General features: G+C 38.7%; 1 protein-coding gene across 1 annotated transcript in view; it reads left to right on the forward strand.

The window, feature by feature from the left end:
* Nucleotides 1-1816: 1816 nt before the first annotated feature.
* The window catches only part of LOC123256177 (zinc finger protein 16-like), a 98941-nt gene continuing 77033 nt past the window's right edge, over nucleotides 1817-23724 (forward strand). Inside the window, exons 1-2 of the mRNA XM_044684862.1 lie at nucleotides 1817-1897; nucleotides 17241-17453. Of these exons, the coding sequence (XP_044540797.1) occupies nucleotides 1817-1897; nucleotides 17241-17453 (294 nt within the window). The remainder of the gene's footprint in view (nucleotides 1898-17240; nucleotides 17454-23724) is intronic.

Here is a 23724-nt window from a genome sequence, read left to right on the forward strand (position 1 = left end):
GAGAAGGGAGGAAACAGGTCAAAAAGATCAGACTAAAATGATGTTATAAGTATTGAAACAACAAAATCAACACCAAACTAAATTGATGTTATAGATGGTTGCTGAGATCCTGAAAAAGCAAAACTTGGGGCAGGGTAGACAATGCCTGCTGTGGCAGAGACAGAACCAAATTAGAAATAATGGAAGTAGACTAGATTGGGGAAAGAATGATGTAAGGGGAAAGTACAGTGAAGGAAATGGCCAAGCTCCCCACAAACCTGTCACTGCTGTGGGAAACTAGAACATTTGAGGAGAGATTGCCCCTACATTAGGAGAGAGAATCATGTTATGTCCGTCATTGAAATGGAAATTTGAGAGGGTCAGGGACTTTATCTCACGGGCTTCCTCCTGGAGCCCTTGATAAATTTAAAGGTGGGACCCTTTAGGAAAGAAGTCACCTTTCTAATAGACACTGGTGCAACCTGATATTTCTTGGTTCAAATAAGTATTTATAGGTTAATGGTCTCAGAAGTAAAGGGGGAAACTTTCCTTGTGCCATATATTGAGACAGTGGAGGTTTGTTATGAGTTCATGACCACGTTGGGACATTTCCTTTTTATTCTTGAGACAGGAGTTAATACACTGGGAAGAAGTCTTTTTACCAAACTGGAATTAGAACTTAGAGTCCACAGTGATAAAATGTATCACACGTAGGGTATCTAAGATCTGGAGTAGAGGTCCAAATAGACCCAAGTGTGTAAACTAAACCAGGGAATTAAGCAAAACTAGCCATAACCCCAATTTGGCTCAAGTGGTATGAGTTAGACAGTACCCCATCTCTCTGGAAGGAAAGGACTACAATCCATAATAGTTGAGCTGGTGGATGGCAGGTTGTTGGAACCTTGTATGTCCCCTTTCAATATTCCCATACTTCCTGTTCATAAACCTGATGGGTCTTATGGACTAGACCAGGAGTTGAGAGCCATTAAACTCCCAATAGTTCTGAATCTTTATGCCCTCTCAGTAAAATACTCCAAGAGAGTGAATGGTTTAGTGTCAGACTTCAAAGATACATTTTGGGACTGCCCATTAGATGTGGGGAGTAGGAATCTATTTGCTTTATAATGGGAAGATCCTACAACAGGCAGAAAGCAGTACCTCCAGTTGTGTACCATGACAAAATATGGGATTTTTCTTGAAATCTCAGACTAGAGAGAGCATGGCATAGTGGATAGAGTTGGGCCTCAGAGTCAGGGAAAACTTGGATTTAAGGGTATACAGAAGCACCAAACTTATTTGGGCAGATCCTGGAACAGATTCTCCAGGGCTTTAATATCTCCAGGAGAATTACTCTCTTACGATATGTGGATGATTTGCTGATAACTGGGAAAAAGAGAAATAAGGTGGTGTGAGCCACTACTGAGTTATTAATTTTCTGAAGGAAAAAGGTCTGAGAGTTTCTTGGGGGGAAATGCAACTTACAGAAAAGGAGGTAAAGTATTTGCAAGATTTCTTTAATGCAGGGAAGCCGAGGTTAGATTCCAATTGAATCTCCAGAATCCTTCAGTTACCCCTTCCTGCAACAAAAAGAGAGGTAAGGAAATTCCTAGGACTGGTTGGATATTGTAGACCTTTATATTTAAAATTATTGGATAAGGAACCAAATCAGACACTGTGGACCAGGCATTCCATCCACATAAAGACTCATGTGAATGTGGGAAATGGAGGTACTTTAGGGGTTCTAACCTAAACATGGGGAGACCAACGAAGACTAGTGGCCTTCTTTTCTAAACTATTAGATCCAGTGTCCATGGGATGGATAGTGTGTATCCAGGCCATGGCAACTACTGCCATCCTGGTTGAGGAAAGTCGAAAACTGATCATTGGAGGTGCCTTGGTTGTAAGTACACCCCATCAGGTATGAATTGTTCTGAATCAAAAAGCAGGAAGGTGGTTAACTGACTCTAGGATATTCACGTATGAGGCTTTCTTACTGGAAAAGGATGATTTAGTCCTAACAACAGAAAATCATTTAAATCCTGCAGCCTTCTTACAGCATCATGTAGGGCAGGAAATTGAGAGCCCAAAGCATGTCTGTCTGGATATTAATGATTACCAATCTATTTATTGTTGGGTCATCTAGGATAATTGAAGGAAAAAAGCATAATGGATTCTCAGTTATTTATTTTTTTGGATACTCAGTTATTGATGGAAACAATCTTATCTATAAAAGAAATAGATGAACTTCCCAATGGTTGGTCTTTCTAGACCAGTGAGTTATATGCCTCAAATCAAGCTCTAAAACACTTGAGGAACAAAAAGGGACCATCTATAGTGACTCCAAGTATGCATTTGGGGTGGTTTATGTTTTGGTAAAATCTTGGAATAAAAGAAGAAAGGAGTTAGTGCCTAGGAACTCCTCACAGAGGCACTAGAAAATGTTTTCCTACCAAAAGAAATAGTAGAAGTACATGGAATGGACATTAGGTTGGGAATTTGTTTGAGGCAAAAGGAAATAGACTAGCTGATCAAGTTGCCAAGGAGGCAGCCCTTGGAGAAGAAAATGAAGAGTTTGTTGGTTCTGATCCCAACTATTCCTGGGAAAGTGGGAAAACCACTGTTCACTGAAAAAGAGAAACAGAAATTAGAGGAGATAGGAGCAGTGATGAACTCTCAGAGAACATGGAATTTGCCTGCTGGTAGGGAGATGATCAATAAAGAAACATTTAGAAGAAGCATTATGAATATCCTACATCAAGGAAGCCACTAGAGATCCCAAAACTCATGTGATATAGTACTAAGGGAATATGGTTGCGTTGGTATCTATACTATTGCTAGACAAGTATGTGACAGTTGTATATAATATGTAAGAAGGTGAATAAACAGTCTGTCAGCACCTCCAGGAGAAGACCTCCTGTGCTCCCTCCATTTCAGACTTTACTGAGTTTCCACCTGTGGGGAGATTCAAATATATGTTAGTACTAGTTGCTCATTTCACTGGATAGGTTGAACCCTATGCCACAAAGCTAGGCAACAGCTCAGACTGTAGCAAAATGGAACAGATTATTCCTAAATATGGACTGGTAGAAAACATAGATTCTGATAATGGCATTCACTTTGCAGTTAGAGTATTGCAGGAGATAATGAGATTCTAGGAATAAATTAGAATTTTTATATCCTGTGACATTCTCCCCCATTCAGTAGGATAGACTCAAATCAAATCAAAAAGCAGCTTACTAAAATGATGTTAGAAACCAGACAGCCTTGGACTAAGTGTTTGCCTATTGTTCTTCTAAGAATTTGTATGAGATATAGGGTTGTCTCCCTATGAAATGCTATTTTGATATCCTTATCTGGGAAGAAATACTGATCTTCCATAGGTTCTTGAAACAGTATGTATCTGTTCTGGCTTCCTCTTTTCTTTGCTCCAACAGAAAGGACTCTTGGCCCAGACACCACCTCTTGGTTTCCCCATTCACAGACTACAGCCAGAACAGTGGGTGCTGATTAAAAGCAGGAAAGAGGACAAGTTGAGCCCTAATTGGGAAGGACTTTTCCTGGTGCTATTGTCACTCATACAGTCCAAATTGCCAAGAGAGGGTGGACTCATTATACCAGAGTAAGGGGACTCATACCAGTGCCTACAGAAAGATCAATAGAGACTGATGGACAACAGGAGTGGGAAATGAAACCAATTCCAAATCCCCTGAAAATAACTCTTTGATGGGTTCCAGTCGGGAGGGAATGAATGAAAAAGTCAGACTCTTTATATTGTGTCTCAGACTAATTGGACTAATAGCTCTCCTAATAATCATCTGGAGCTGGGAGGAATTACATTCCACTAGAAAGGGGTACATTTCTTTTGGTTCTGCCCATTGACACACTGACCTATCTTGGCCTCTCACTCCTAAAGCAATGCAATTAAGGGTAGGCCTACTGTTGAAAGGAGCATTTTACCTCCTGACCATGGTAACACCTGAGACATGCCCAGGTCAGCTCCCTGATCCAGCCTTTGTGTTTGGAGGATTCTGTCAAAAGGGGCATACTGCAGGTGGATATGAGGTCACTTCAGTTTTATATGTCAGTGAAATATTGGTGGGTTTTAGGGAATGGGTTAGATGTTTTATTAGGGTTAGTACCAGAAGATTAAACCTGTTTTGGGAAAGCCACCCAAGCCCAGTGCAGGCAAAGCCAAACACTGAGATGACACACATAGACCACTAAGTTATGAAATAACAGTTGTTTTAATAAACTAGGGACAGGTTAGAAGGGATTGGGATAAACTAAATCTAATGTTAACTCCCTATACCTCCCTCCAGATCTAAAAATCTCTTCACAGAGATATCTTCTGAGTGGTTTTCCTACTCTACTCCTATCCTCTCTATATAACCCCAAATTCCTGTACTAGGCTAAGCTAATATTAAAACCCCTCTTTTGATGATATAAGGAAAGGATCTGTGTGTAAGTCTGACAGGGCCCAAAGATGGACCAAGATCTCAAAAGGATCTAGGCCGGGTCTCACGCTCAGCTGTCAGTTGTCACAGGATCAGCACAGAAACTTAGCAGATGTCAAACAGTCAACAGGGTAATAGGATAACCAAGCAGTAGGTAGGATGGGAAGAATAAGGCAGTAAAATGCCATAGGGAAATAGCCAATCTTCTTAGGTCCACCCCAGAGAGAAAAGCCGCACCGCCTAGGCCTAACTGTCTCTCTTCAACAGCACAGCTTCCCAGGATTCCAGAATCCAGCCCTCAGCTGTCCATCTGCAAATTTACACATCTTAACTTTTCTTATAATACTAGTCATACCCAATAACTTTAGAATTTTATTATTTGCTCTGTAGTTAAGTGGGGGAGCCGAGGGAATCAGCAGGCACTTCAGTCTAGCCCAAAATTCTTGTGCCCGGAGGACATCATGGCAAATGGGAACAGAACCTTCCCATGCTACTATTGGTCTTATGTATGGTGGACCACTCAATATAAGGGGTGGACCAAAATAGGCTGAATTCTCCAATGGGGGAATCTCACTATATCAGGCTCCTGCTGCCCCTGACTGCCAGCTTTACCAATGTAATCCCTTAAGATTGATTTTAGAGGAAAATTTGGGCAGTTTAGAATTTAGAACGTATGGGATAGGAGCAGATGTCAGTGGTAAGGACCCTGTGGGAAGATTTCTAAAGGCACTGCTAAGGAATTGAACTCTCTCCCTGGGACCAACAACTTAGAGGCTGAGTGATATGATGATAATGAGAAGTAGTAAGATGAGGTAATCAGGAATATATTGACCTCAAGACAGAGTCAGAAGAAATTTATAATAAATGGAATGAGAAAAATCCAGTTAGAAAACAGAAAAAGGAGGGATTGTGGGGAATAGAGATAGCAGGAACTCCTCTCAAGGAAGTACATCTAACTGATGAGATAAACCAAGTTTTGTTTTCCCCCGAAAGAGCCATGTATATAACCCTCTCTCTCCTTTGATTGGTTAAAAGGATATAATTAGATAGATAGGATTGAAGCAATCTTTGTTTTGACTAGTTAAACCTCAACCCTTGTTCTGATTGGTTAAACCCCAATCCTTGTTCGGATTAGTTAATTTGAATAATTAGGATAATTGGGTTTGTAAATTACACATTCTGATTAGCTAGCTTTCTGGATAATGTGTGGGGGAAGTGAAGGGATGAAGATAGGAGGAATGGGAGAATGGGAGAAAGGAGAGAGGAAGGTAGGGGAAGGGAAAGGAAGGTATCGGTCCCCAGCCAGCCTGCAGGGGGAAATGGATCAGATCCCTATGGAGCTCCAATAAATGATCAGAGAGCAACTTTAGGGTTTTGAATAGCTAGGTTTTATTTAGATTAAGAAAGGGAAGGTCTAGGGAAAACTGGGAGGTAGGAAGAAAGGGAAAAAGGCACCAAGAGAGAAATCAGGGTCTCAGGGTAGAGAGCACTCCAGGATAGAGAGCAGACCCTCCTAGGTTGAGAGAGTGAAAAGGCGCCAAACTTTCCCCTTTTATACTTTCCCTGACACCTCCCACAAAGTAAGTGGGAGTTGTCAGGGGAAGATGTAGCAGAGAGAGTCCTAGGAGTTGTAGTCTTCCAGGCCTTATAACAATTTCAAATGACACATTAAGATTGTGACTCTCAAGTAAATAGCCAATGATGAATGAAGGGAATGACCATCTCTGTGTAAATAAAAGGGAGGCTGTGAATACACACACTTTTCATTCATTTGTAGTATTCATTTCATCAGTGCCATTTCTCATGAGAAAGAAATAAAAGACCTGGGACCTAAAAGAGCTTCTATCATACTGCAAGGGTGTCAGAAGATTTATTTGAGCTGGTGGTTGCCCCATTCACTCACCTAAAAACTACAGTTTCATATAAACCTTTTCCTTAACTAATTTCACATACCTAGAGTAATTTAAATTTTCCCCAGAAATTTTTTTAATTTTTTTACTTATTTAGTGTTTTTTTTCAGTAACTTTTTTTAAAAAGTACATCCACAAGGGGCAAGTTAGGTGGCTCAGTGTTTAGAGAGCCAGACCTCAAGACAGATACTGAATTTTTATAGAATTTCTTGCCTAAAATAGTCTGATTATGGGTTACAAATAGAGCTTGGATCTGTGATTTCATTGGTATAAAGAAATTCCAGGTGAAGCATTGCCTTCTACCAATGTAGGTTGGCGTCTTGTCTTTGATTCATAGCATTATGGTTGCACAGCCAGCATATGTCAGAAGTGGGACTTTGAATCCAAGTTTTTCCTAATTCTGAGGCCCAACTCCATCCACTATGCCATGTTCTCTCTCTAGTCTGAGATTTCAAGAAGAATCCCATATTTTGTCACAGTACACAACTAAGTTCTAGACTGTTCCCCATTCTAAAATTCAGTGAATCTGAGAGGTAGTTTTTCTTTGGGTTATCTTGTTTCTTAGAATATTCTGAGGGATCTTCAAGGACCTTGCAGGTATTAGTCAGTTAACAAATACTAAGTACTTACTATGTGCTGAATACTGTGCTCTACAATGAAGATACAAAGAAAGATAAAAAAAATATGGTCCCTACCTTCAAAGAGTTTACATTCTAATGGAGGAGACAACATACAAACAAGGTCCCTGTCCCCTCCCACCCGGATTATTGCAATAGCCTACTGATGCACCTGTCTGCCTCAAATCTCTCACTACTCCAATCTAGCATTCATTCAGCTCTTTGCATCTTGTCTTTCCCATTAGCTTGTTAAACTTCTTGAGGGAAAGGGCTGCCTTTTGCTTCTTTTTGTATCTTCAGTGTTTAATACAATGCTTGGCACATAGTAGGTGCTTAATAAGTGTTCATGAGTAATTAATACAAAATATATACATTGTAAATGAGGTAATCTCAGAGGAAAAGCACTGAGAAGTGAAGTGAGTGAAAGAGGAAAAGGGAAAGATCTCTTTTGGAAGATGACATTAACACTGAGAGTTGAAGGAAGACAAAGAAGCCAGAGAAAGTGTTCCTAATCTATGAAAAGACATAGATTCAGGAAGTGGAGTGTTGTATGTGAGAATAGCAAGGAACCTAATGTCGTTGGATCATAAAGTGGAGCGAGTATTCTGGAAAGGTAGGAAGTAGCCATGTAGACCTGCTCCAAGGGGGCAATAGGGAACCATAAGAGCTTATAGGGAGGTGGCATAATCAGGCCCATACCTTATGCTGATCACTTTGGCAGCTATTTGGGGGAAGGACTGGAGTAGGGAAAAACTTAAGCCAGGGAAATTAGATGTCTTAGGAATGTAGTCATTTGGTTTTAAAAACTACAATTCATGACATTTAAAACCATTTTTAGGAATTCAAATACAAATTCAGTAGAACTAATAACTGCAAATAACATGCCTGTATTTTAATAAGACATTTGATATGTCATTCCCAGACCTTGTGAATCAGATAGAGAAAGATGGGCTAGATGGTAGGAAAGTTAGGTAGATTTGAAACCTATTGATTAATTGGACCCAAAGACATCATTGTGAAGTATTGTTTCTAGTTCAGGGCTCCAGGAGATCTCTCCTTGGTCTTGTTCAGTTCCACATTGCCATCAGTGCCAGGGATGTTGCCTTGGTTGTGTAGCAGGCCTGTGAGCCTTGAAGATGACCTCAAACTGGGAGAGATTACTACTATTAAGACACAAAAATATGCTCACAAGCTAGGATAGGGGGCTGAAGCTGACAAAATGAAATAAGGACAAATAAAAATGAAGAGACTGATGTAATAGAGTCAGCCTTAGTCAAAAAGGCCTGGATTCAGATCTTGCCTTTAACACAAGCTAGTTATGTGGCTGACTCTAGCCACATTTGAAAAATAGTATATTAAAGTCTATATTAATATATGTATATAAAGCTACTTGGGGAGGGGGTTTCTTCTACTCTTCACAAGGAGAGATTGATATCTCCTAGTGGAGGGCACCTAACTTCACTATTTTTGTATAGGAGGTTGCCAATCTATGATTACTAATACTAATCAATGTATATTGGGGAATAATGCACAAATTTCATCCCACAGGCATCCTTACTTCACTCCTGATATTATCGGAAAGGCTTCTAATTTATCCCCATTGCAGATGATAATTACTGATGGTTTTAAATAAATACTACTTATTATTTTAAGGAAAGGCCCTTTTTATTCCTATGCTTTCTAGTGTTTTCAACAGGAATGGATATTTTTCTGCATGTATTGAGATAATCACTTGATTTCTGTTAGTTTGATTATCAATATGGTCAATTATGCTGATAGTTTTCTAAATAGTAAACCTGCCTTGTATTCCTGGTAAAAATCCCACCTGGTTATAGTGAATAATCCTTGTGATATATTGGCATAGTCTCTTTGCTAGTATTTTATTTAAGATTTTTGCATCAATGTTCATTAGGGAAATTGGTATGTAATTTTCTTTCTCTGTTTTTTGTCTTCCTGGCTTAGGTATCAGCACCATATTTGTGTCATAAAAAGAATTTGGTAGGACTCCTTCTTTGCTTATTTTACCAAATAGTTTGTATAGTATTGGGATTAATTGTTCTTTTTTTTTTTTTTTAAACCCTTGTACTTCGGTGTATTGTCTCATAGGTGAAAGATTGGTAAGGGTGGGCAATGGGGGTCAAGTGACTTGCCCAGGGTCACACAGCTGGGAAGTGGCTGAGGCCAGGTTTGAACCTAGGACCTCCTGTCTCTAGGCCTGACTCTCACTCCACTGAGCTACCCAGCTGCCCCCTTAATTGTTCTTTAAATGTTTGATAGAATTCACTTGTGAATCCATCTGGCCCTGGGGATTTTTTCTTAGGGAGTTCACTGATGGCTTGTTCAGTTTCTTTTTCTGAGATGGGATTACTTAAGTATTCTATTTCCTCTTTTCTAATCTAGGCAATTTATATTTTTGCAAATATTCATCCATTTCATTTAGATTATTAGATTTTTTATCATGTAATTGGGCAAGAAACTCCTAATAGCTCCCCAAAATATCTTTAAGTTCCTCTGAATTAGAGGTAAAATTGTCCTTTTCAGTTTTGATACTGGTAATTTGATTCCCTTCTTTCTTTTCTTTTATCAAATTAACCAATACTTTTGTCTATTTTATTTGTGGGTTGTTTTTTTTTTTTTCATAGAACCAGCTCCTAGTCTTATTTAGTAGTTCAATAGCTCTTTTACTTTCAATTTTATTAATTCTTTGATTTTTAGGATTTCCAATTTAGTCTTTAATTGGGGGTTTTTAATTTCTTTTTCTAGTTTTTTTTAGTTGCATGCCCAATTCATTGATGTGATTTTTCTCTCTTTTACTGATAGAAGCATTCAGGGATATAAATTCCTCCCCCCCCCCCCGCCCCCCAGTACTGCTTTGGCTATATTTCATTAGTTTGTTTTTTTGTTGTTTTTTTTTTTCCAACCCTTGTACTTCGGTGTATTGTCTCATAGGTGGAAGATTGGTAAGGGTGGGCAATGGGGGTCAAGTGACTTGCCCAGGGTCACACAGCTGGGAAGTGGCTGAGGCCGGGTTTGAACCTAGGACCTCCTGTCTCTAGGCCTGACTCACTCCACTGAGCTACCCAGCTGCCCTATTCCATTAGTTTTGATATGTTGTCTCCTCATTGTCATTCTCTTCAATGAAATGAGTGATTGTTTCTATGATTTGTTCTTTGACCAACCAGTTTTGAAGAATTAGATTATTTAGTTTCCAATTAATTTTTAATTTGCCTTTCCATGAACCCTTACTGATTATGATTTTTATTGCATTATGATCTGGAAAAAGTTGCATTTATTATTTCTGCTTTTCTGCATTTTGATGTGAAGTTTTTATGTCCTAGTACATGGTCAATCTTTGTATATGTATCATGTGCTGCCAAAAAGAAGGTATATTCCTTTTTATACCGATTCAGTTTTCTCCAGATATCTATTAACTTTTGTAAAACTTCATCCACTTTCTTTACTTCTTTCTTATTTATTTTTTGTTAGATTTTAATTAAATTAAATTCATATAATTTATAATATATTATATCATATACATATATAAAATATATATCTATATAGATTTATTATCTATACTACCTTTGATCAAGATATAATTACCTTCCTTATTTCTTTTGATCAGATTTATTTTTGCTCTAGCTTTGTTTGAGATCATGGTTGCTACTCCTGCTTTTTTGGTCTCAGTTGAAGTCCAATAGATTCTATTCCAGCCTCTTACCTTGACTCTGTGTGTGTCTACCTACTTCAAATGTGTTTCTTCTAAACAACATGTTTTGGATTCTGTTTTTTAATCCACTCTGCTATCTGCTTTCTTTTTGTGGGGGTGAGTTCATCCCTATTACATTCACAGTTATGACTACCATCTGTGTATTCCCCTCTATCTTGATTTCCTCTTTTAATTCTGGCCTTTCTCCTTTCACTCTTTCCCTCCACACAAGTGTTTTGCTTTTAATTACTTCCCTTATTCCCTCTCCCTTATACTATTCCCCTTCCCACTGCCACCCTTCTTATTACCTTCTTACTTCCCCAACGTCTCCCTCTCTTTTATTAACCTCCCCCAAGTCCCTTTTTTATTACCCTTTTACTTCTCAATAGGGTAAGATAGGATTCTATACCTCAGTGAATCTGACTGTTCTTCCCTCCCTAAGCCAATTCCAATGAGAGTAAGGTTTAAGTATTCCCCATCACCACCTTCATCCTCTGCTCCATTGTAACAAACCCCCACTTACCCACTGCACCTCTTTATGTGAAATAATATACATCATTTTATTTCTCTTCCCATTTCTTAGTGCAGTCTTCTTTTTTGCCCTTAGATTTTCATTTTACATATCATCCTAAACAGCTTACTACCACCCCTCTGTCTATGTATACTTCTAACTACTATGATAATGAAAACAAATTTTAAGAGTTATCTTTCCATATAGGGATTTAAACAATTTGACCATATTAAAGCCCTTAAATTTTTTTCTGTCTTATTTACCTTTTTATGCTTCTCTTGAACTTTATATCTGGACATCAGATTTTCTGTTTAAGTCTGGTATTTTCTTCAAGAATGCTTGGATGCTGGGAAAATTAGAAAACAGCATGGGAGAGATTGGGTCTAGATCAACATCTCACACCCTACACCAAGATAAATCAGAATGGGTAAATGACTTAAATATAAAGAAACAATAAGTAAATTAGGTGAACATAGAATCATATACCTGTCAGATCTATGGAAAAGGAAAAAATTTAAGAACAAGCAAGCAATAGTGACTATTACAAAATGTAAAATGAATAATTTTAGTTACATTAAATTTAAAAGTTTTTGTACAAACAAAACCAATGCAATCAAAATTAGAAGGGAAGCAACACATTGGGACAAAAATCTTTATTAGAAAGACTTCTGACAAAGGTCTAATTTTGGGAAATTATAAGGAACTAAATCAATCATACAAAAACTCAAGCCATTCCCCAATTGATAATTGGATAAGGGAAATGAATAGGCAGTTTTCAAATAAAGAAATAAAAACTTATCAATAAGCACATGAAAAAGTGTTCTAAATCTCTTATAATTAGAGAAATGCAAATCAAAACATCTCTGAGGTACCACCTCACACCCAGCAGATTGGTTAATATGACAGCAAAGGAAAGTAATAAATATTGGAGGGGATGTGGCAAAATTGGGACATTAATGCATTGCTGGTGGAGTTGTGAATTGATCCAACCATTCTGGATGGCAATTTGGAACTATGCCCAAAGGGCTTTAAATGACTACCTGCCCTTTGATCCAGCTGTACCACTGCTTGGTTTATACCCCAAAGAGATCATAGGGAAAAAGACTTGTACAAAAATATTTATAGCCGTGCTCTTTGTGGTGGCAAAAAATTGGAAAATGAGGTGATATTTTTAGATTAGGAAATGACTGAACAAATTGTGGCATCTATTGGTGATGCAATACTATTGTGCTAAAAGGAATAATGAACTGGAGGAATTCCATGTAAACTGGAATGACTTCCAGGAATTCATGCAGAGTGAAAGGAGTAGAACCAGGAGAACATTGTACACAGAGACAGATAGATACGCTGCGGCACAATCAAATGTAATGGAATTCTCTACTAGCAGCAATGCAGTGATCCAGGACAATTCTGAGGGACTTATGAGAAAGAACACTATCCACATCCAGAGAAAGAACTGTGGGAGTAGAAACACAGAAGACAGACATTTTCTTGATCATATGGTTTAATGGGGATATGATTGGGGATGTAGACTTTGAATGATCACTTTATTACAGTGATGGGCAAACTATTCCACATCTGGATGTGGGGGTTTGTGATTAGGGAATTGCTTAAGGCAGTGATGGGTAAACTATGGCCTGGATTTGGCCCGAGGGGAATAGTTTGCCCATCAGTGTTCTATTGCAAATATTAATAATATGGAAATAGGTCTTGATCAGTGATACTTGTTGAATTGTGCATTGGCTATGGGAGGAGGGAGGGAAAAAACATGAATCATGTAACCAAGGAAAAATATTCTAAATTAATTAAATAAAAAAGATTTTGAAAGGCTTGCCTTAAAAAAAAAAAGGAATGCTTAGAAATTTTCTATTTTATTAAATGAGCATCCTTTCTACTGAAAGAATATTGTCAGTTTTGATGTAATTTGAGGTAATTCTTGGTTGTAAACTCAATTCCCTTGCCTTCTAGAATATCATATTCCAAACCTTCTGGTCCTTCAGTGTGGCAACTGCCAGATCCTGTGTAATCCTGACTGGGGCTCCATGATATTTGAATTGTTTCTTTCTGGCTATTTATAGTATTTTTCTCCTTGTCCTAGGAGCTCTTGAACTTGTTAATAATATTCCTGGGAGTTATCATTTGGGGATTTCTTGTAGGAGGTGATCTCTGTATTCTTTCAGTTAACATTTTACCCTCTTATTAGAGCAGATTTCTTATAATGTGATGTCTAGGCTTTTATTTTGACCATGCCTTTCAGGTAGTCCAGTAATTCTTAAATTGTCTCTCCTGAATATATTTTCCGTGTCATTTGTTTTTTCAATGAGATATTATATATTTTCTTCTATTTTTTCATTCTTTTGATTTTGTTTCATTGTTTCTTGTGTAAGATTTTAAATTTAGGTCTTATGCTAAATATGAGAATTCTAAAGTAATATTGTGGTCACCGATTTAGAAACATTATAGCTTAAGTTAAAATGACTTTTAGCAGCTTTATTTACAAAGAGGTGGAAAGAGTAGAATTGGAAAAATGTAGATAAAGAGACAGATACTAATAAGCCTGCCTGCCCTTCTCCTGAGAAGCCAGGCTCAGCCTTTGCAGGACTTCCCCAAGACTCTGTCTCCATGTGGGTTTCCCAGTAATCCTCAGCCAGAAGTCCCAGTGCCAGGGTTCCACCATTGCAATCTCCTCCAAAGTCAAGGCAGGAATCTCAGTCACTCACCAAGCAAGCCGAACCAGGATCCAGGGAAAAGGTCTCCTCCAAGCTAAGGCAGGGATCTCTGGAACCAATCTCTCCAAACACCAGGAAAGGAATGAACGCTAGACCACATTGGCCTCTTTTTATACCCCCTTTTTCCACGTCACTTCCTGTTACTCCTCCTTCCCAGAAACAAATGGCAGTCTTTCAGTTTGCCTAGCACTGCCCAAGGGTGAGGGCAGTGGCCTTTGGAGTTTTTACTTACTCTAGTGACTTGTGAATTCTCATACTTAATGGTAAGTAGGAGTACTTTAAGTTCTTGATTTGATTAGCTAAAAATAAATAAGGGGAGAGTTAATCCTATCTTCACATTTGATTTCTTATGAAGTCATTAATTTCTATTTGTCCAATTCTAATTTTTAAATAATTAATTTCTTATAGCACAATAGTATTTCATCACCATTATATGTCACAATTTGATGGTGATGGAATACTAGTAAATTGTGGTATATAATGGTGATGGAATACTATTGTGCTATAAGGAATGATGAACTGCTTCATTGCTATAAAAACTGGGAAGATCTCTATGAACTGATGCAGAATGAAATGAGCAGAACCAGGAGACCATTGTACAAAGTAACTGAAACATTATGGGACAATCAAATGTAATAGATTTTGCTACTAAGAGCAGTGTAATGATCTAGGACAGTGATTCCCAAAGTGGGTGCTACAGTGATCCAGGGGGGCAGTGATGGCCACACTTTTTTTGTATTACATTCTATTCTGAGTTCAATAAATAGTTTCGTAATTTCCAGGGGGCAATAAGTAATATTTTTTCTGGAAAGGGGGTGGTAGGCCAAAAAAGTTTGGGAACCACCGATCTAGGACAATCCTAAGAGACTTATAAGAAAAAATACTATCCAGATCTAGAGAAAGAACTGTTGGTATAGAAATGTAGAAGAAAAACATATGATTTAGCACTTGTTTTTATAGGTATAGGATTTGGGGTTTTGGTTTTAAAAGAATATTCTATTATAAAAATGAATAATATGGAAATAGGTTTTGAGTGATAATACATGTATAACCCAGTAGAATTACTTGCCAGCTACAGGTCGGGAGGGAAGAAAGGAGGGAGAGAACATAAATCATATAATCTTGGGAAAATACTTAAAAATAAAATTTTAAAATAATTTAAAAAAAAAGAATGAATTTCTTCCATGTCCTTTTGATTCTCCTTTTTCATTTGGTCCATTCTACTTTTCATGGAATTCTTTTCTTCATTGGATTTTTTTTTTTGCCTCTTTTTCTAGTTGACCAATTTTGCTTTTTAAGCTGTTATTTTCTTTTTGCATTACTTTCATTTCCTTTTCCAATTTTTCTTCTATCTATCTCATTTGATTTTTGAATTCCTTTTTGAGTTCTTCTGGCACTTAAGACCAATTTCCATTTTTCTTTGAAGTTTTGTATTTTTTTTGCTTGTGGGACTGGGAATTCTGAAAGCTGCTGATTTTCTCCTCTGCTGCTGGCTTGCATGGATAGGCACTGAGTTATTGTGCTCTGGGGCTGGTCTTTACCTCAGGGTAGGCTTGAAGGGCCAAATGCTATGGACTGCTGGCCCTTACTGTGGAATGGTACCAGGGCCTGGGACTTCAAGGGGTGGATCTTGGAACCTTGTGCAGTTGGTGGCGGGGTGGTTGGCCAACTCTCCTTTGAGTGCAGTTTTGCTTCTGGTTCCCCATTATCTCATGAAAATCAACTTTCTCTGCCTACCTTTCAAGTTGTATTCAACAGGAAAGCCTCCTCACTCTTTCTTGCTGTTGGCTTTTGACTTAAATCTATTTGAGGGACTTTTTAAAGATTAATTTGGAAGGATTATCAGTGGTTTCAGCTTTTGCCACTACTAAGCTGCCATCTTGGCTGTGCCCCCCACTGGAAGAATTTGTACATAGTTTAGATGACCACTTAGGGATGTAGAAGATTATTCTTGGCTTGGGCAGGGGTTAGATGATGACCTCTGAACTCTCTTCTAAATTTGAAATTCTGTGACTTCATGGGAAGGAAAAAGATGTGGAAAAGAAATCTTCATTGCTACATAACCTGGAAGCATTCAGCCAACATTTATACATATTAAGATAGTAAATAAATTATCTACTGGGCATTGGTTTGCATTTGCTTGGAGTTATCCCTAAACTGAAGTTTCTCCAGCTTTTTGTAACTCCCTAGGTAACTTTCTACTGGTACTACTCAGGGGAATCTTGGCTTATCTTCCAGAGCCCACATCTCTGGAAGAGAACCTTTACGCTTACCTTTTGGGGGGCTTCTTCCTCATGGCATTCCTCTGCACTATAGCATATGAAATCAGCCATCTGGAGTGTGGCATGGATTTACTACACTGTATGAACATCTCTGGTTACAAATTTGTACCATTTCTACTTCCAATTTCATGCCTTGTACAAGCTCCACCCCTTCCCACCATTGTCAGAGCTCTTTTTCTCGGTAGTTTTGGCCCCTGAAGAAGTAAAGTCCTTTCTATGTTAGCCCTAGAGCTAACATTTTCCTGAAAGTGAACTTTCCTTCCTCAGACATACATTTTGCCTGGATCTCTCCTGTGTCCTTGTCACATCCTGTCTTGTATCATAGCTAATTGTATATATATGTCACAGCTCTCTTTTTTGGATCATAGGTTTTATTTCTTTTTATTAAAATTCAGTTTTTCATTTTGAGATCCAAATTCTCTCCTTTCCTCCAACTCCTCCACTACCCACTGAGATGGCAAACAATATGATACAACTTTCTTAGGATAGGATCTCTTTTTGTAGTATCTCCAATTCAGAGGGACCCCATAGACGATCTTGTTCAACTTCTACCTAAAGGGAACTCCTCTCTACAACATATTTGACAAGTGATCATTCAACCTTTGTTTGAAAACCTCTATTGAGAGGAAACCCACAAAATCCTAAATAACCCTTTCTGCTTTTGGATACCTCCCATGATTTTTCTAATGTCATTACCATATGAGGATCATTTGAAGAAGTAGCCATGTGTAGCTTGGATCTACCACTGATATGGTTTCTCTTGGCTCCTTTCTGATGCTTTCTAGCCCTATACCTTGAGTATTGCTCATCTCCACAAGCCCTTGATGTACTTTCTTAGACAGTACATCTTTTTTGGCAGATTTCCTTTGTATAACTGTTATCTGTTGCCTGGGGGATTCATTTATCTATTTCCTGAGAGCAGGATCCAAGGAAGGGTCTTATCCTAGATGGAACTGAAACTGTGGCCATGAGCTTTGCCTCCTCCCTATGTTCTCTGTTCTAAACTTTCCCTTTTTCCTCCCTTACTTCTTCATGTACCTAATGGTCCTCAGATTCAGGGTTGTACACAACAAGAGATGGTGATGACAACCTTTGGAGTAGCATCAGAATCTCCACCAGCTCTGCCCCATATATCAGTACCTCCTCACTTGAAACACAGCACAGTCATCACAAAGTTCTGCTCCCCTTCCATGATCCCCAACAAGGTTTTCTTCACCATCATAATCGCTCATGCCTTCAGGTTCCAGACTGCCCCTAAAGCCCAGGTATAGGACTATATTGCACACTGTGTCTTTTCTTTTCTTTTTTTTTTTTTCCATACTGTGTCTTATGTTAGACATTGGGAGGACAACAGAGTTGAGATAATGTATAGTTCCTGTGTTCATGATATAATCCAGTAACTGAATTCCATAACATTTTATGATAAATACATTAGAGAATATATAAACCAAAGTGCCAGGTGAGATCAGAGGGAAGAGGTCATTCATGACAAGGGGTGAGGAGGAATGAAAGCATCCTGGATTTCTGCGGTAGTATTTGAATTAAGATATAGGTGTGGAGGACATTCTATGTATAGGAAGAGTATGAGCTAAAACACAAGGTGTCTAATATTTGTTTTGGAGACAGAAAGTCATCTAATTTAGCTGAACCCAGGAAGTATAGAAGGAAGTAATATGAAATAAGGTTGGAAAAGTAATATGGCAGCAGATACTGAAAAGCCTTCCGTGACAGAAGAATTTGAACTTTATTTGGGAGTCACTAAAATTATTTGAACAAAAGAGAGACATTACTAGAGGATTGTGAAAGATTATTATAATGATTGATGCAAGAATTGAAAGTGAAGAGAGAGAGTGAAAATAATGAGATCTTTTAGGAAGCTATTGCAATATTCTAGGCAGATGCTAATAAAAGCCTATACTAATATGGTACCAGTTGAACTGGAAAGAAGGATATAGATGACAAAAATGTTGTGGAGGTAGAATTAACAGGAACCTGGTAATTTACAAGATGTGAGAGTTATAGAAAGAACAGTCAGAGATTATGCCAAGGTTTTGAATGTAGATAATAAGGTAAATTGTACTAAAAATAGTGGCATTTGAATAAGGGCATAATATAATCCAAGTTTGGGGGCATTTAGAGTTTGAGGTACCATTGGGCCATCTAAGTGGAGATGTACTATAGAAATTTAGAAATGGGGTTCCTGAGATTAAGTCTAAAGATATAGATTTTGTAATTAAACATATAGAGGTGGGAGGCAGTGGAATTTCCAGAGAGAAGAAAAGAGGTCCAAGGACAGATCCTTAAGGAACCTCCATGTTAAGATTAAGGGAAAAAATGGAAGAGTTTATCAGCCTGGGAGGAGCCAGAGTCAGATAGAGAGCCTTTAGGGGAAATAGGTTAGAGGAGATTAGGAAAGTAAGGTGTCTTGAAGCCCAGGGAAGAGAAAGGATCCAGTAAAATGGGATTTTCAGCTTTGTCAAAAGCTATAGAGAGGGCAAAGAGGACTAAGCCTGAAAAGCCAGTGGATTTGACAATTGGACTGTAGGTCAATCTGAAAATAATTGAGCAGTGAAGAAAGAAAAATGAAATAGTACCTGGATGATCTAAAAGGATCAAGAGAAGGCTTTTCTTCTTCTTAGGATTGGGGAGATCTGTGCATGTTTGTAGGTAGATGAGAAGGAACTAGGAAAGAGGGTGAGACTGAAGATAGATGAGTTGAAGGAGAGAACTGCTGGAGTCAGAGAATGAGAGAGGAAAAGGAATGAATAGCTTAGGGAGAGGGGTTAATTTTAGTGAGTAGTGGGAAAGCTCTTCTCTGGTTACACTCTGGTTTTATAAGCTTTGGGCACATAACATTTTCAGCACTGGAGATAGAAGTTTTAAAGGGGGGGGAAAAAATCCAGAGCAGAGTCCATGGACACACACAAGTGCTCAGAAAGTTTTTTTTGACTTTCATAAGTAGAGAACTTGTTACAGCATTTCATTGTACTTTCAAAGCTCAAATATGAAGTTTTTCCTTACCTTTTTTTTAAGTTGAAGAACATTTTACACATGGAATGCAGGGGTAATTTGATACTGAGAAAACAAAACAATAAATCTTGTCAATGAAAGAAAGAAGAACATGATCGTAGTATTATTAGAGACAAAGACCTTCTGTGAAACAACTCATTTATATTGGAAACATTTATAATTTTATGAATAGAAGGATTTCTTCAGCATGACAAAAATATATGAGCTCAGATTACAGTAGTGGAGAAATACTAAAGCTGCCTCCATTAAAAACTGGTGTTAAGGGGGCAGCTGGGTAGCTCAGTGGATTGAGAGTCAGGCCTAGAGACGGGATGTCCTACGTTCAAATCTGACCTCAGACACTTCCCAGCTGTGTGACCCTGGGCAAGTCACTTGACCCCCATTGCCCACCCTTACCACTCTTCCACCTATGAGACAATACACCAAAGTTAAGGGTTTAAAAAAAAAAAAAACAAAACTGGTGTTAAAAAAGGAATGTCCACCCACCCTGTTTCTATTTAATATTGACTTAGAAATATTAGCAAAAACAATGTTTTTCATGAAAAGAAATTGAATGTATAACCATCAGCAGCAAAGAAGTTAAAACATCTTTGCTTTAGATAACATGCTTTGAATACTTAACAATAGATAAAAAAAAATTAACAGAGGTAATAATGACTTTGGTATACTAGCAGGATATAAATTTTCTCCTCTGCCCCACCCCACCCCCAGGCTCCCAAACTACATTTCTAAAAATCACTACCACCAGTAAGAACCAAGAGAAACTGTTAGAGAAATGCCCATTATAGAAATGACAGTAGATCAAATATTTGAGCACTACCTCATCAAGATACACAAGAAACTTTACAAAGACAAAATGAATTTGACAGAAATCAAAGAACTGTACAGATGTAAGATGTATACCATCCAAATCCTGCCTCTGACAGCCATCACCTCTGTGACCACAGGCACATCATAAGTCTTTCCATTCAACAGAATGAACCTGCTTCTTTGAAATTTTCAGCTACAGATCCCTCTGGTGAGCACATTGCCAAAGTGCTTGACTAAACTATATCTATAGCATTCTCCAATCTACCAGTTTGGTAATGCTCTCAGAAGAGGAACTGCTCAGTCAAAAAGTATAACCTTTGTGATCAGTGCTTCCTTTTCTTTTTTCCTTTTTTCTTTTAATCCTTACAATTTTTTAAATCCTGTCTTAAAATTGTTACTAAGGGGGGCAGCTGGGTGGCTCAGTAGATTGAGAGACAGGCCTAGAGATGGGAGGTCCTGGTTCAAATCTGGCCTCAGACACTTCCTAGCTGTGTGACCCTGGGCAAGTCACTTGACCTCCATCGCCTAGCCCTTACCCTGCCTTGGAACCAATACACACTATTGATTCCAAGACAGAAGGTAAGGGTTTAAAAAAAAGAATCGTTATTAAGTATGGGTTCCAAGGTAGAAGGAGCAATAAGGGCTAGGCAACTGAGGCTTAACCCCACTTAATGATTTGCCCAGACTCAAAAAGCTAGGAAACTTCTCTGTCCAGATTTGAACTTAGGATCCCTGTCTCCAGGCTTGACTATCCACTGAGCTACCTAGCTGCCCCCTTCTTTTTTAATTTTTTATTACTCCTACTTTCAATAATACTTTGTAGAATTTTGCCAGAAATCAAAGTAGCTCACAGACCTATACATGCTCCCTTCCCATTAAAAAAAAATTCAGGCCAGTATTTGTCATTCTTCAGTCTTGTGGCATCCCTTCTTATTCTCTGAGGTCTTTAAAGGGTGCTGATGGTGTTTTAGCAGTTACATCTGGCACTTCTTTCAATATCATAGATTGTCATTAGGGTATCAATTGCCTTTTAGAAATTTTCATTCTGTTCTTTCCAGTAAAAATTTTATTAGACATATTATGATATAGTAGCTAAGTGGCCCAGTGGATAAAGTACTGACTTATCAGGAAGACCTACGTTCAAATCCTGCCTTAGACACTAGTCATGTGACTCTAGGCAAGTCACCATTTGCCTCCTTTGCTTCTACTTGCAATACTGAATGAAGAAGCAAACATGCAATTGTTTTGACTGGTTTCACTACAAAATTATGTTATATAACCACAATCCTCCTTCTCTATCTCCCTTATCAACCACTATCTTCAGTCTCCATAGCAGCTCTTCCAAACCTTTTCATCTTTTCTCCAACCCTACTATGGCTCCACCTCCCCCTACCTTCTCATCTAAGAACTTTGTCTCATTTTACAGAAAAAATTGAAATCATTTACTGTTAAACCTCTTTTTTTTCCCCTCATCCTCATCTCCTATCACTGACATGACGCTACTCTCCTCTTTCACTTATGTCTCACATGAGGAAATGGCCTTACTCTTCTGACCTTTCTACTTAATCAAGCTATACCATCCTTTCCCATCTTTTCCATCAGATTGTTCCCCTCCATCAACCCCACTCTATTGCTTATTTCCAATTTTTCCTTGCTACTACTGGCTCCTTTCCTATTATATACAGACATGTCCATGTCTACTCTATCCTGAAAAAACCCTAATTAATACTTCCATCCCTGCTAAATATTGTCCTTTATCTCTTCTGCCCTTTGTGGCTATACTCCTTGAAAAGGCTAGCTACAATTGATGCCTGCAATTTCTCTCACTCGTTCTCTTCTTAACTTCTTATAGCCCAGTTTCTGGTCTCATCATTCTACCAAAACTGCTGTCTCCAAAGTTACTAATGATCTCAGTTGCCAAATCCAGTGCCCTTTTCTCAATCCTTATTCTCCTTGACTTCTCTGCAGACCTTAACACTGTTGATCACTGTCTTTTCCTTGTTAGGTTCTTTTTATCTAGGTTTTCCAGACACCACTCTTTTGGTTTTCCTGCAACCTATCTGATGGCTTCTTCTCAGTCTCCTTTGCTGAAATCTCCTCCAGATCATACCCTATAATCTTAGGTGTCCCATAGGGTTCTTTTCTGGGTCCTCCTTTTCCTCTCTGCTATTTTCCTTGGAGAACTCATCAACTCCTATGGATTTAATTAATTTGTTTGATTTAATGCCAACAATTCTTAAGTGTATCTTTCTACCCTAACTTTTCTGTTGACCCCCAGTCAGACATCTCCAACTGCCTTTCAGATATCTGGAATTGGATGTGCAGTAGACATCTTAAACTCAGTGTATACAAAACAGAACTCATTATCTTTTCCCCTAAACCCTCCACCCCTCTTCCACCTTCCATATTTTTCTGTAGAAGGCAACACCATCCACTCAGTCCCTCAAACTTACAACTTTTCACTGTCCCTTTCTATCCAAACTGTTGTCAAGGCTGTCAAGAATTGCCAATTTCCCCCTTGCAACATCTCTCAAGTACACTCCCTTCTCTCCTCTGATACTACCACCTCCAGTACAGGCTCTCATCACCTCATAGGTAGATTATTACTGCAGTAGCTGCTGATGGATCTTCCTGCCTCACGGCTCTCCCTACTTTAGTCCATCCTTCATTCAGTCACTAAAGTGATTTTCCTGAAATGCAGGTCTGATATCTCTCTCTCTCTCTCTCTCTCTCTCTCTCTCTCTCTCTCTCTCTCTCTCTCTCTCTCTCTCTCTCTCTCTCCCCATATGTTTTTTTTGTCTATAAAAGAATATATACATATATATGGGGGTGTATAAATGTATGTGGAATAGTTGATTACAAGCAGTGTCTTAGCCTTATGTAGCTATGGAATAGGATCAAAGAATGTCAGAGTTGGAAAGAAACTTAGGGATTATCTCATCCAGACCCCATTCTACTCGCCTTTGACAAAGGAAGAAACTGAGGTTCAGAGAGAAAAAAGCTGGTCCAAAACCTTACCAGAAGCCAGAAGCAGAACTGGTGCTAAAATCTGGTGTTCCAAAGAATGGGTGAGCAGTAGGAAACACCCTGATTCTGGGTTTCCAGGACTTGGATTCAAACCATTCCTCAGATGTTTACTCTCTGTATCACCTTGGGCAAGTCACTTCTTTTGGTCTGGGCCTCAATTTTCTCCTCTGTAAAAAAGGAGGAGGTTTGACTCCATGAGTTCTGAGGTTCCTTCCAGCTGGAGATCTTTAAGCCTGTGAATGTTGGACTCCAAATTCTCTGCTCCAATCACTAGTCTTCCCTGCTCCACTATGGGAGCTACAATTATTATCTCTGCAGAGAAAAGGAAGAAGGAAAAGAGACTCCCTCCCAGATATGTCACCCTTTCTCCTCCATCCTCAAGCAAAGGAGGTGGGGAGTGCCGAGAGCTACTGCGGAGGAGGCCCCCCTCTACTAGACCCCTTAAAAAGAGTCCCTACAAAGGCCCCAAGCGGGAGGCTGCTAACCCAGCAGCCCAGCACCCTGCTAATTTTCACATATGAGTACCTTTCATGGATGGCGTAACAACCCTAAGTACAGAAATGTACAATTTACTTGGAGGAATTATATGCTGCTGGCTGCTTTTAAAATAGAGAAAAGGCCCCCTGCAGAACTGTTTACTCTCCTCAAGTGGCATAATCTTCCACATCA

Source organism: Gracilinanus agilis, chromosome 1 (assembly GCF_016433145.1).
Source record: "Gracilinanus agilis isolate LMUSP501 chromosome 1, AgileGrace, whole genome shotgun sequence".
In the NCBI taxonomy this organism is placed as follows: domain Eukaryota; kingdom Metazoa; phylum Chordata; class Mammalia; order Didelphimorphia; family Didelphidae; genus Gracilinanus; species Gracilinanus agilis.